This window comes from Odontomachus brunneus, unplaced genomic scaffold (assembly GCF_010583005.1).
Source record: "Odontomachus brunneus isolate Ranch 3 - 2012 unplaced genomic scaffold, Obru_v1 Obru_scaffold_001, whole genome shotgun sequence".
Taxonomy (NCBI): Eukaryota; Metazoa; Arthropoda; class Insecta; order Hymenoptera; family Formicidae; genus Odontomachus; species Odontomachus brunneus.
In genome coordinates this window covers 5,005,137-5,019,568 of record NW_022639451.1, presented here as the reverse complement: position 1 = coordinate 5,019,568, position 14,432 = coordinate 5,005,137, and the positions used below count along the sequence as shown (strand labels likewise).

At 30.6% G+C, this 14,432-nt stretch overlaps 2 protein-coding genes across 2 annotated transcripts; both read left to right on the top strand.

Moving 5' to 3' along the window:
- The first annotated feature begins 713 nt into the window (after positions 1-713).
- LOC116852166 lies at positions 714-3,346 on the top strand. Its single transcript, XM_032832609.1, has 5 exons — positions 714-801; positions 1,166-1,252; positions 1,642-1,911; positions 2,308-2,460; positions 2,671-3,346. Exons 1-5 carry the CDS (start codon positions 729-731, stop codon positions 2,817-2,819), a joined length of 732 nt encoding a protein of 243 aa, XP_032688500.1. The 5' UTR covers positions 714-728; the 3' UTR covers positions 2,820-3,346.
- A 3,183-nt stretch (positions 3,347-6,529) lies between these two features.
- On the top strand, positions 6,530-9,653 carry LOC116850968. The gene is made up of 5 exons (XM_032830291.1): positions 6,530-6,673; positions 6,832-6,918; positions 7,184-7,453; positions 7,784-7,942; positions 8,158-9,653. Exons 1-5 carry the CDS (start codon positions 6,601-6,603, stop codon positions 8,304-8,306), a joined length of 738 nt encoding a protein of 245 aa, XP_032686182.1. The 5' UTR covers positions 6,530-6,600; the 3' UTR covers positions 8,307-9,653.
- Positions 9,654-14,432: the final 4,779 nt, after the last annotated feature.

The window sequence follows — 14,432 nt, the reverse complement described above, 5'->3', positions numbered from 1 at the left end:
AAATTAAAAGACAATAAAATAATAAAATATTATACAATTATATTTTTATATAATATAATAGAGATGGCGGATTTATGTGCACGTAAAAAGCATCATGTACACAAAACCGCCATAAATATGCAATAACATTTTAAAACAAATTAGTAGAAGTTAAGATGCTTATTATTTTAAATAAATAAATATTTTAATAGATAACAGGTGTAAAAATTTCATTTCCTTTACTATAATTATCTATATTAAAACAGATCAGGTAAGGTGACGTCATTTGGGACATTCAACAATTTCAGTGGATATAATTCGGAGTGAATGTAATTTGCAGTTCACACTTAAATCTTGTGTACATATAAATAATTTTGTTTATTTTCAACTTTTATATGTTTTTTTGCTAATTTACAATATTAACATTAAGTAAAATTTATAGTCTTACTTAGTATTACTTTATTCTTTTTTAAATAACCTCTTAAAAAATAGTCTTTACTTAGGGTGGTGTAATCCAATAAGTTTACCTTATCAAATCCGATAAACATTAATTAAATTTAGACGTTAGTAATACTTTTGTCGGACATATTTCTGTTTTATTAAGAAATAACACTTAACATTTTTTTGTTGCATTTTTATGATACACTTGATGTAATAACACACGAGATTACTCAGAGGTTGTCAGATGTTATATAAAGCCAAGCTATACATACTAATCAACCCATTCGCTGTTTTATTCACTGGACAAGATGGTATTCCGCGCATTTAGTGTACTCAGTATCATAATGTTTGGATTGTGTGCGACGGAAAAACTCAATCTTCGTAAGTTCTCTTTAACAATTTTCTGTGCTTTAATCTCTTAGCTACGGCAGGACTTCCCGCGAAGCTGTATCTCTGTACGGCAAAGTTCAACGCGGACTACGCGAAAACAATTATATTTTATTAGAAATAAGAATTATAATTTATTAGAAATAGGAATGAGTCACTATAGTGACATACCGTTCAGAAAGATGATATACGCGAAAGTCACTGTAGTAGCGTATAGTACCTAAGAGGTTAATAATAGTTTTCCATAACGTTAAGAGACAAAGAAGGAACGACAAATTCTTATATTAAAACTCAGAATCTCATTATATATATTTTTACTCGAAAGCAACTTATTTTATTCCGTTTTATTTTCCCGCAGCTGTGCCTACCTGCAAACGCAATTCAAGTCATTATAACTCCTGCTTAAAACGCGCTATTAATGAAGCATGGCCACTTTTTGTAAAAGGTATTCTTTAAAGTAGATCTTATCGTTTTAATAACAGTTTTCTTCGAGTTTTCCTTGTATTTTATGCTACATATTTAATGGCATATGCGGTTATTAAAACTACATATGCGATTATCATTTAATGTGACAATTTTGTGCAAATTTTTACGAATTGATTAAAATTTATCTAAACTCATCGGAAAGTTAAAATATTTTCTGATATATTTCCAAGATCAATACATACAATTACTATTTATAATGTAACAATATTTCGTACAAATTGTCATGAATACCCGAGTCGACAAATTTTTATCTAGATCAATCAGAAAGTTTAAAGTTCCCTGATCATACCAGTAATTAAATTCTTGAGATCAACGCACAAACCGATATTAATCTATATATTCTGACAGGTCTTCCTGCTGAATTCGATCTTCAACCTCTGGATCCATATTTTTATGAATACCTAAAGGCTGTAGCTAATAACAGTAATCTATACGGAGAAATAACTACATCAAATACCACTATTGAGGGTCTGAAAATGATACGTTTTATAGCGGTGAGATCGCATTTTAGCGATGATGCCTTCCGTTTGAAGATTGATGCTCGTATACCAAAAATTTATGCTGAAGGTATTTACGACGCGTTTGGCACTATAGCCGAATTCCGATTTAACGGGAAAGGTACGAAAATAAACCATACATAATTTAATTAAATTTACATGTTGGCAATTATTTTGTATGTCGAGTATATTCCATTTTTAAAAGGAGAAATGATTATTCGTATAAATTGTATTTTAAATTTACGCAATTTTGATAATTATGTCAACATATTTCAACATATATTAAAATTTAATTTCGATATAGAGGAGTATTCTATAAATACTATTTTACTATAACCTCATTACTTATAATAAATAATTCTCATCTTTTTTTCGAGCGTGTGCTATTTTCGTTTATTACTGATCTTACCATTGGAAGATATCGTACATACGCAATCTTATATTTACATTATTGTTATACGATATCGTACATATATAAACTTATATTTATATTATTGTTATAATTTATACGGAGCAGGGTACTTTAACGTAACAATAGGAGATATTGGAGGATCGTGGGATATATTAGGGTCCGTAAAAGATGATACATTAATTATAAAACATTTTCGCATAACTTTAACACTCAAAAACCTCAAGCTGTACATACATAATTTCGACAATCCAGTAATCGGTAAGTAATCAATCAACTATATCTCCAGCTTTTTAATAATTCTTTTAACACGTGATCAAAATATATAAAAATTCAAAAATTATTTCTAAAATAATACTTTTATCAACTGTTTCTCTTTCGAATATTTTTATTAGTTTACATTGCGACTTTATGTATATTTTGTTTTTTCTCTTTCTAAATATATCATGACACAAAAAGTTCCATTTTCAGATGAACTCGTTATGATGTTCGTGAATGGAAACTGGCCGGTACTATATCGAATAGTAATGCCATTAGCAATTGATTATTGGGATACGTATTTTAGCAACTTACTTAACCGCTTCTTCGCGAAACTTTCCTTCTCGCAAGTATTTCCATAAAATTCGGATGTTCAATTAAATATGACTGTAACGTATCATTACGTAATACATTTTATATTTCATATATGATTCAAGTAGCGCTAGATGTCGTGCATTGTCCGCACGCTCTAGGATGAGTTCGATTCGTCGACTCGTTCGGTAATATTCAATTAGTGATTCGTCGACTCGTTCGGTATATTCAACTTTAACCGAACTTCGTTCGTTCGTTCGTTGTATCTAGCGCGGAAGAACACTCGGTAGCAAATTTGTAGCGATCAAACGGCCATCTTGTAAGCTATCGTACGAGAGTTGTTGTTAAAAAATGCAATAAAGTGCTAGTCTTATACAACAAGATATCTGTCGATTCAAAAACCACGTCTCTGCATACACATCCAACTAAGAGAGACACAAGTTTCTCGACTACGCCGATCACTGCGTGGAAAGGTAGCACTCAGTTACACAAGTCAAAACAATGACGAAGCAGCAACTCACACACGAGATAGAAGAGATATTCAGTGCCGCAAAAATAAAAACTACGAAAATTTAAAGAATTTATCTTTAATTTATATCGCATAAAACCGATAAGTCTTAATCACTTTGCTTTGCTGCATATAACTGTCTATTGTAATGGTTTATCACGTTAGATGTGTCATCAAACTCATTAAAAAAAAAAAAAAAGAAGAGAGTTTCAATATGATTATACGAACCAAGTAAATAACACCAATTTTAATAGTAACATATATATGACGGAACATGTAAACAAGTCTGATATTCGCGTGTCATTTATATTTACCTCATACACAAAATAAGAATGTGAAAAAATAAATTTCTTACTCGGTGTAAGAGCTCCGTAAAGAAACGTAAATACATAAAATTACAAAAAAAGTCTCATTCAATTTTTTTTTTTTATGAAAATGGCAAACATATTCGTAGATGATGTTTAATTTCATAATTCTACTTCCAATTCCAGTATATAATATCTATGTCTTAGCTGAGTATAAGCCTACATTCTTTCCACAGTTTTATTACAATACATAAGATTTGTTCGTGTTGCATATACTTTTTACACTTTTAAACTCAATGCTCGTTGCACACTAGGTACACCCCAAACAACACAAATTCTCAAAAAAACGTTCTGAGGATGCTTTTAGGACAAAGGGACATTACCAGAATATTTTTAGAATGCCCTTTGAAGGTGTAAGCCTTCAAAGGGCCTTTGAAAATGACAACTATCCAATAAGTTTATTCGTATTGATTGGACTTTTTACACTTTCGCATTTAGTACACATTAATTCTTTTAAGTTTCTAAAAATGACGTCATGATTTCTGTTTGAGGGTTACACAAGTATAAATGCAATTCTGATACACTTTTTACTTTTTGGTCTCAAGCAAGAGTGAAAAGTGTAAGCTTTGTTAATGGTAGTAAAAAAGAGTTAGCTCAAAGTATCACGAAAATTATATAACAACTAAATAATACCAAATGTAAAAAATGTTATTAAAATTTTATTTATATTCATGACACTGACAAAAATTGTGGCATAATTTCCAGAACGAATTAATGCACTAATTATAAGTGTGAAAGTGTAAAAAGTTTAATAAACGCGGATAAACTTATTGGATATTAACTATTTCCAAACAACTCACTTCTTCAAAGGACGTTCTAAAAATATTCTAATAATGTCTCTCCGTCCAAAAAATGTCCTTAAAACATTCTTTGGAGAATTTGTGTTGTTTGGATTGGACCAAGTGTGCAACGGGCATTAAGTGTAAAAACTGTATGCAACACAAACAAACCTATAAATTTTACATAAAAATGTATATGTAAATTACACGTGTAGACAGCATGAGTCAGTTGTTTAAGATATGATGTAAATATAGTGATATCCTTGATCTTTGCGCACACTTCAAATGCTAATCAGTAGAATAAAAACGATATAAAAATCTTAATCATTTAGTTGCAGCACACTTTAATTAAAACTGGAATTATTATACATAAATAATTACTTATTTCTTGATTATCATCGAAACTTTGCCTTTTATAATATATATTTTATAAAAAGCGGCCAAGTATCTTGAATCGTACGTCTTAAGCAGGAGGAGTAATCGATAAAGCGCGCTTATATGTGGACACAAATGTGTAGAAATAAAAGCAGAATAAAATAAGTTGTTTTCGAATAAAAATAATATATTTCTGATGTTAAAAATAAAATGTTATCGTCCCTTCCTTTACTTTTAATGTAATAGTAAAGTATTATTAAAACACGGAAACTTACGTCAAAAGGAACTTACGTAGATCGAGTTTGTCCGGGAAGTATAATCCAAACGCCATGACCGTGAGTATACTAAAACTGCGAAACACCATCTTGTCAGCTCAACTGACGTCAAATAGTCTACTCATATAGGCTACATATGCGTAGTCTTATATAACCTACATCATCTTGATCAACTTGAACATGTTATATATTTTTCGTATCATCCAATCCTATGCGTCGCTATAATTTTATTTTGTTGAACGTTTTGTTGAACATTTTGTTGAACGTTTTATTGGACGTTTTGTTGACTCTAAAGAATGAAACACCAAATATCAATCAGCTTGCTATTGTTCAGTATGTTGATATAACGGTAAAACTATCCAAACAGCAATACTTTTCACCCAGCTATACTATATCGGAAGTGCTTTGATAAAGAAGACAAAAAATTAATCGACGATAGACTAATTATTGCTGAATTCCATTCGAAAAGTACATTCTATTCTCTTCACATATATTAAAAAATTACTGGGAAATAGTAAACCTTGATACGTGCACGTTGGAATCACACGATATAGCTTATACTTTATAAAAAATTGAAGCCGCGCGTGTCAACTCATGACGTAGTAATTTTCATTCACAGATAACCTCATCACGATGTTCGAGAATGAATATTGATCACAATTATATCTAGTGGCACTGCTAATTATAAAGAAATTTTGGGAAACATATTTTAGCGACTTTCTCACTCGCTTTTTTAAAACTTTCTTTTTCTTGAAAATATATATAATATAAAACAGAAACGTCACAGGCAAATGATTTTACGTGCGAAACCAAGGATACATTTAGTGTTGTATACATAAGATACATTGTATATTTTGAAGGGAGCATTGTATATATAAGCGATAATTTATACTCATTTTTTATAATACACCATTCGACAAAAATCAAATTTTTTATTTTCCCATGAGAAATTCATAGAGATTCTAAAAATAAATATGAAACAAATATACCCGTGTTTCAGCGTTTCACTAGATCAAATCATTTTCGTTTGTTAAGGCCGACTTGTTATTTTAAAACAATTATAAAGATGTCACCAGCGATTTACACAGAAAATTAATTTTCTCAAATCTCACTTTTACAGAGGCAAATTTGAGAGCTCCATGTTTTGTGACTATGGGAGAGCACTTCCGTAATGACACTTTCCGTTTAGAAATTAGCATGTACAAAATTTTACAGTGATTGCACGGTGCATGATAATATGACCAAATAAGCGACGAAAATATACAAATAAATTCTGTATAAAAGTAAAAAAATAATAGAAGTAAATGCTAATATCAAATCCGATAAAGATAAACTAAATTTAAATGTTAATAGTTGTTTAATCGGACATATTTCTGTTTTTGCAAAGAAATAGCAATTAACACTTTTTGCTTCATGTTTCATATGCATGAATATTATATCATACAGGTTACTCGATGATTGTCAGACGTTATATAAAGCCAAGGTATACATACTAATCAAGTCATTCGCAGTTTTCTTCGCTAGACAAGATGGTATTCCGCGCACTTACCGTACTCAGTGTCATAATCTTTGGATTGTGTGTGACGGAAAAACTCGATCTTTGTAAGATCTCTGTAACAATTTTCTGTGCTTTAATAATATCTTTCCATAGCGTTAAGATAAAAAAGAAACGATAAATTCTTATTTTCAAAATCACAGTCTCATTATATACATTTTTACTCGTAAGCGACTTATTTTATCTTGTTTTTATTTCCACGCAGCTGTGCCTACCTGCAAACGCGATTCAAGTCACTATAACTCCTGCTTAAAACGCGCTATTAATGAAGCATGGCCACTTTTTGTAAAAGGTATTTTTTTAAATGTATCTTATAGTTTTAATAGTAATTTTCTTCAACATATTTTCGTTGCACATTTATTCTACATATTCAATGGCATGTGCAGTTATTAAAACTATGCATGCAATTTTCGTTTCATGTTACAATTTTATACATATTTTTGATAATTATACGAATCGATTAAGTTTTATCTAAATTCATCGAAAAGTTCAAATATTTTCTGATCGAATCAGTTACTGTAGTCTCGAAACCAATATTAAACAAAATATTCTGACAGGTCTTCCTGCGGAATTCGAATTTCCACCTATGGACCCATTCTTTTACAAGGATGCAAGAGGTGTAATTGATAGTGGTGAAATACACGCAGAAATAATCATGTCAAATATCACTATTGAGGGTTTAAAAGATTTACGTGTTGTGGCTGTGAGCCCGCATTTTAGTAATGACTCCTTCCGTTTGATAGTTAACGCCTACATACCAAAAATATTTGTTGATGGTATTTGTAAAGCCAAAGGTACTCTAGGCGGATTCAGAATGGGCGGTGAAGGTATGAAAATAAATTCTACACAATTAAATTCAAATTTAGTCGTAAGCAGTTGTTTTGCCTAGTACACGAGTATATCGTTGTTTGCAGCGAAAGAAAATTATTCGTATAAATTGTGGCAATTGTGATGCCTCGCATTTCAATGTATACCAAAATATAATTACAATATAGCATTATTCTAGGAACACAATTTTATTCTAATTTAATTTACTAATATATAATCGTAGTTTCATTAATTATTTTATGAATACTACTCTTTTATCGTTGATCTTATCATTGAAAGTTATATTATACAATGTTATATTTATATCCTTGTTATAATTTGTACGATAGGATACTTTAATATGTCTGCGAGAGATGTCGCAGGATCGTGGGATATATTTGGTCCCATAAATGATGACACGTGGATTATAGAACATGTTCTTATATATCCGATGATTAAAGATTTTAAGATATACTTACATAATATGTTTGAAGGCAGTCGAGAAATAAGTAAGCAATAATTTAAATAAATAACCGCTTATAACTTTTTAATAACTTTTAATAACGCAACAGAACAATGACTTCAACGAAAGTGTTTATGAAATAGATTTCTATTGGTTGTTTCTTTTTGGCGTATTCTTCCTCAGCCGTTTACATTGTAATTTTATGTATCATGTATTTCTTTCTTTCGGAATATGTCATAATATAGATATTTTTATTTGTAGATGAACTCGCTATGATGTTTGTCAATGAAAACTGGCCGTTGCTAATGCGTATAACGATGCCGATAGCGAGAAAAAATTGGGACACGTTTTTCAGTGATCTCCTTAATCACTTGTTCGCAAAGCTATCTTTCTCAAAATTATTCCCATAGAGTTCGAATGTTTAATTGAATCGTTAAATTTAATATGATATTAATATTTTAGCTAAATATAGGCCTACATTTTTCGACAGTTTTATTATAACATATAAATTCTGGATATACATTCTGTCAAATAAATACCGGGAATTGTTCAGTAAAACATAAAATATTGGTTTAACCATCTAAATTTATTTTGTCACCTTCAAAATAGGCCCCATTTGTTGCGACACTTATGCTAACGAATAATCCAGTTGTTGAAACATTTCTTATAAGCACTTTCCGGTATGGACTGCAGCTCCTTCTGCGAATTTTGTTTTATGGCTTCAATGGACTCAAAACATCTTACACGAAGTGGTAATTTGTGTTTGGGGAACAGGAAAAAGTCACACGCGGCTGTATCTGGCAAATATGGTGCTTGGTCGATGACATTCGTTGAGTTTTTGGCAAAAAATTCGCGTACAAGGATTGATGTGTGAGACAGCGCATTATCGTGGTGTAAAATCAAAAAGTTGCTTTCCCACAAATCTGGACTTTTCCGGCGAACACTCTCTTTCAAACGCCCAGATAATATTGTTTGTTGACTATCTGCCCCTTCGGATGGAACAACACCACGATAGCCAAAGAAAACAGTCAATATATCTTTGATTTTCGAGCGACTTTGACGTGATATTTTCGGCCTTCTTTGAATACTTTGTACGCTCGTGTTTTCAATAAAGCTGACTCACCGTAGGCCTTCTCCAACATTTTAACGATTCAGCACGAAAAATTTCGTTGGCAACACAAAATTTGAAGCAAACCCTTTGTTCGATATTTTTATCCATTTTAAAAATCGCAGAAGTCGACTAACAAAACCAACAGTTGTAAACAAAGTAGTTGACAGATGGTGCCAAAACTCTACGTGACAATTAGGTACTTTGGTATCAACTTACAGCAAAAAATTAATTTTCATACTTTTTACGCGTACTTTTGAAATAAACAATTCCCGGTATTTATTTGACAGAATGTAAATCAGATGTTTAAGATCTGATATAATTATAAGTGATATCCTTGATCTTGGCGCACACTTCAAGTGCTAATCAGTAGTATAAAAACGATATAAACATCTTAACCATTTAGCTGCAGCACACTTCAGTTAAAACTGGAATAATTTTATGTGAATAATTACTCATTTCTCAATTACCTTCGAATCTTTACCTTTTATAAAAAGATATGTCTTTTATAAAAAGCGGCGAAGCTTCTTGAATTGCGCGTCTTAAGCAGGAGGAATAATCGATAAAGCGCGCTTATATGTGAGCACAATTGTGTAGAAATAAAAGCAGAATAACATAAGTTGTTTTCGAATAAAAATAATGTTTCTGATGTTGAAAATAAAATCGTCCCTTCCTTTATTTTAAATGTTGTAATAATAAAGTATTATTAAAACACAAAAAGCTGTTAAAAGGAACTTACGTAGATCGAGTTTGTCCGGGAAGTATAATCCAAACGCCATGACCGTGAGTATACTAAAACTGCGAAACACTTTTTCAGCTCAACTGACGTCAAATAGTCTACTCACATAGCCTGCGTAGCCTTATATAACTTACATCATCTTGATCAACTTGAACATGTTATGTAATTCTCGTATCATCCATTTCTATGCGCCCCTATAATTGTATTTTGTTGAACGTTTTGTTGACTCTAAAGAATGAAACACCAAATATCAATTGACTTGCTATTGTTCAGTATGTTGATATAACGGCAAAACTATCCACACAGCTATACTTTTTCACCTAGCTTTACTATATCGGAAGCGCTTTGATAAAGAAGACAAAAAATTAATTGAGAATAGACTAATTATTGCTAAATTCCATTCGAAAAGTACATTTTATTCACTTCACATACATTAAAAAATTATTAGGAAATAGTAAACCTTGATATATGCATGTTGGAATTACACGATACAGTTTACACTTTATAAAAAGCTGAAAACGTGCGTGTCATCTCATGACGTAGCAATTTTCTTTCACAGATAACCCCATCACAATATGGTGGTTCGTGAATGAATATTGATCGTAATTATATCTAGTGGCACTGCTAATTACAAAGAAATTTTGGGAAACATATTTTGGCAACTTTCTCACTCGCTTCTTTCAAACTTTCTCTTTCTTGAAAATATATATAATATAAAATAGAAACGTTGTAGGCAAATGATTTTACGTGCGAAACTAAGGACACATTTAGTATTGTATACATAAGATCTACATTGCATATTCTGAAGGAAGCATTGTATATATAAGCGATAATTTATATTCATTTTTTATATTACACCATTCGACAAAAATCGAATTTTTTATTTTCCCATGAGAAATTCATACAGATTCTAAAAATAAATATGAAACAAACATACCCGTGTTTCAGCGTTTTACCAGATCAAATCATTTTCGTTTGTTAAGGCCGACTTATTATTTTAAAACAATTATTATGTTTTAAGTATTATTATATCTTAAATCTTTATATTGTGTTTCGAGTCTTAAACAATCAATATGTTTCTGAATTATAACAAAGCAGAAGTATAATAAGAAAAAGCAAATATCTAAAAAAGTATTAGTTACTCCAGATACGTGTTGTTTCGGCTACCGAGCGCGTAACACGCGGATATTACTGGCCTATTGTTTGTGATACGGAATCATGCAAACGGCAAACCAAACGACCTAGATTCTTGACAAAATCCGTAAAAAAAATTGAAAATAAAAAATAATATTAAAAAATTCAAATCAGTTCTTTTACAAATTAAATATTAAATATTTAATTAAATATTTTACGGTTTTATACTATTTTTATCAACTTAATATTATCATATTCGCATCCAACGGAAAATTTACAAGGAAAAAAATTAATTATTTAAATAAAAAAGTTAACATATAATTTAGAACAGTTTTAAAAGCCAGTATAAGACAAATACAATAAATGGCTGCATAAAAAACGTTAACGACTTGATCTTGTAAAATGCTGAGATACAGGTATACTTTCTTTACATTTATTATTAGAATCTCTTTGAATTTTTCATGAGAGAAAACCTGTGTTGTACGGTGTTATGTGTACATTTCTACATCATTCGAAACGTCGCTATATGCTGTTTTAAAAAAAAAGGAAATAATATCTACAACAAAAAGTTTGTGAGAAACTCAGTTATAAACAAGTGTTTGCAATTCTTTATTTCAAGCAGTTTAATAATTACCTAACTTAGCCTAAATGGTATTCCATGCACTGAGAGCATTTCTTTTTTCGAAAAGCTTGGTTTATTTTGTTTTTAGTTCCAGCTATGTTCACCTATAAATGCAATTCAAACGTCTACAACTTCTGTTTCAAACGTGTAATTAAAGAAGCATGACTACTTTTTGTAAAAGGTATTCTTCGAAGTAGATTTTATCATTTTTATAGCTGTTTTTTTCAAGTAATTATACTCCACTGCACATATGACTCCACATAAAATTCTGTAAATTTCCGCTTATTAAAATTAAGTATTATCCAGGTCGATTGAAAAATTTAAGGTGTTCTGATCATATATTAATCATTAATTTTTCGAGACCCACATACATGCTAACATTATTTATCAAATTATTCTGATAAATCTTCTTGCTGAATATACAGGATGTCCTAAAACCATCGGAATTGCTCTTAATGGTAGGTTCCTTACAATATTTTAAGAAGAAAATTCTAATACAAAAATGTCGAGGCTATAATAGCTTTTAAACCGGAAACGATTACACTTAACGAATGGCAGGGCTGAGATTTCGCGCGCTCAGGTACGGAAAAATGACAAATGCAAAAAGTGCTCCTATTAATAGGGCGCTCTTTTTATAATATTATTGTTATATAAATTTGCAATATGTTTTCGCTTCTCTATGTATTGCATATTAATACATTTTTTCACAAATAAAAGATGTAAAAACTAAAGGCATATCAACAATAATTCAAGTAAAAATTTTTATATTTCAACTTGAATATATTTGGAATATATTTGGCCCCGTAAATAATGACACGTGGATTATAGAACATTTTCTTATATCTCCGACGATTAAAAGTTTCAAGATATACCTACATAATTTGTTTGAAGGCAATCGAGAAATAAGTAAGTAATAATTCAAATAAATAAATCCTTCTAACGTTTTAGTAATCTTTAATAACGCGCGAGAACAATGGCTTCAACATAAGTATTTATGAAGTAGATTTCTATTGGTTATTTCTTTTTCGCGTATTCTTCCTCAGTCGTTTACATCGTAATTTTATGTATGTATTTCTTTCTTTCGGAATATGTCATAATATAGATATTTTCATTTGCAGATGAACTCGCTATGATGTTTGTCAATGAAAACTGGCCGTTGCTAATGCGTATAATGATACCGATAGAGAGCAAAAATTGGGACACGTTTTACAGTGACCTCTTAAATCGCTTGTTCGCAAAGCTATCTTTCTCGAAGTTATTCCCATAGAGTTCGAATGTTTAATTGAATCGTTGAATTTAATATGGTATCAATGTCTTAGATAAATATAAGTCTGCATTTTTTCACAGTTTTATTGTAACATAAGTTCTGAATGTAAACATATATGAGAACTATACGTGTAGACAGCAGACGTGTAGATATAAATGAGATGTTTAAGGTGATACGTAATTATAGGTGATGTCCTTGATCGTTGGCGCACATTTCAAATGCTAATCAGTAGTATAGAAAGAGTATAAAAACTTTAACCTTTTAACTTCAAGGCACTTCAACTGAAATTGGAAAAAAATTATTATGTATGAATAATCATTTATTTCTCCATTAAACCATTGAACATCTACCTTTCATAAAAAGATATACCTTTTATAAAAAGTAGTTAAGCTTCTTGAATCGTGCAGGAGTTTAAGCAGGAGGAGTAAACAGTTATATCGCGCTTATTTGTGCGCACAACTGTGCTTATATGTGTGCACACTGTGAAATAGAAACAGAGTAAAATAGTTGTTTTCGAATAAAAATAATGTTTTTGATGTTGAAGATAAAATGGGTAAAAATGCAGAATAACGGACCATCCTCCGATTTTAATAATCTTTGGATATATTATACAGTTGACCATCCTGAATAATATTCAAGAGGTTTTAACCGTCGCTCGTTGTTCATTAAAAAGTTATTAACAAAGAAAGTGTAATGAATATAATATAATTTTCTGATACTGTAATTTCGTATTGTCATGTTGTTCGATAAGTGAAAGTTGTTTTGTTTACATCTCTTACCGGAATGAAATAAGTTACTGTTGATATTAGACATATGAAACGTACTTGTAAGGAATGATAAGCCAGTATACGACAGTCTTTCGTATAGTTACCGTTCGACTGCTGAAAAATACGGTCCTCAATACGGTCGTAAAGAGTATCATTTTAATCATTATTTAGCAGAATTTGTTTTCAAGAAAACATTTAATTTTGATGAACGATTAGATGCTTTCTTTGATGTAATGTCTATTATATACCCCATATCTGAAAATATAATTTAATTTACGCATTTTATTGCATTTATAAATTTAATTGCATTTATAAATTAATCTTAATTTAAATATTTTTTTAGTAAGTACTGCAATCTCGAACGACTAGCGGAGGGCTTCGCCCCCCGTACTCCCCTAAAAACTAATCTAACCTAACTTATCGTCAATCACATTAAGCGTCAATCACTGTTAAAAGGAACTTACGTAGACACCGAATTTGTCCGATAAAAGTATAATCCAATCGCCACGATGGCGAGTGTACTAAAAATGCGGAATACCATCTTGTTAGCTAAACTGACGGCAAATAGTTTATTCGCATTGACATGCACATACCAAAAACTTTTTGTTACTGTAATGACGCGGCGCATAATAATATGACCAAATAAACAACGAAAATATACAAATAAATTCTGTATAATCAAGTAGAAAAACAATAGAAGCAAGTAAAAGCTAATATCAAATCTAATATAAAAATTAAATTTAGATGTTAGCAGTTATTTTATCGAGTATATTTCTTCTTATAGAAATAACAACTAAAATTTCTTGTTTCATTTTCACCATTGATGTAATTATGTTTTATTTTCACCATTTGATGTGATCAAATATTTTATGTAATCTAATTATCATACGTGACTCAGA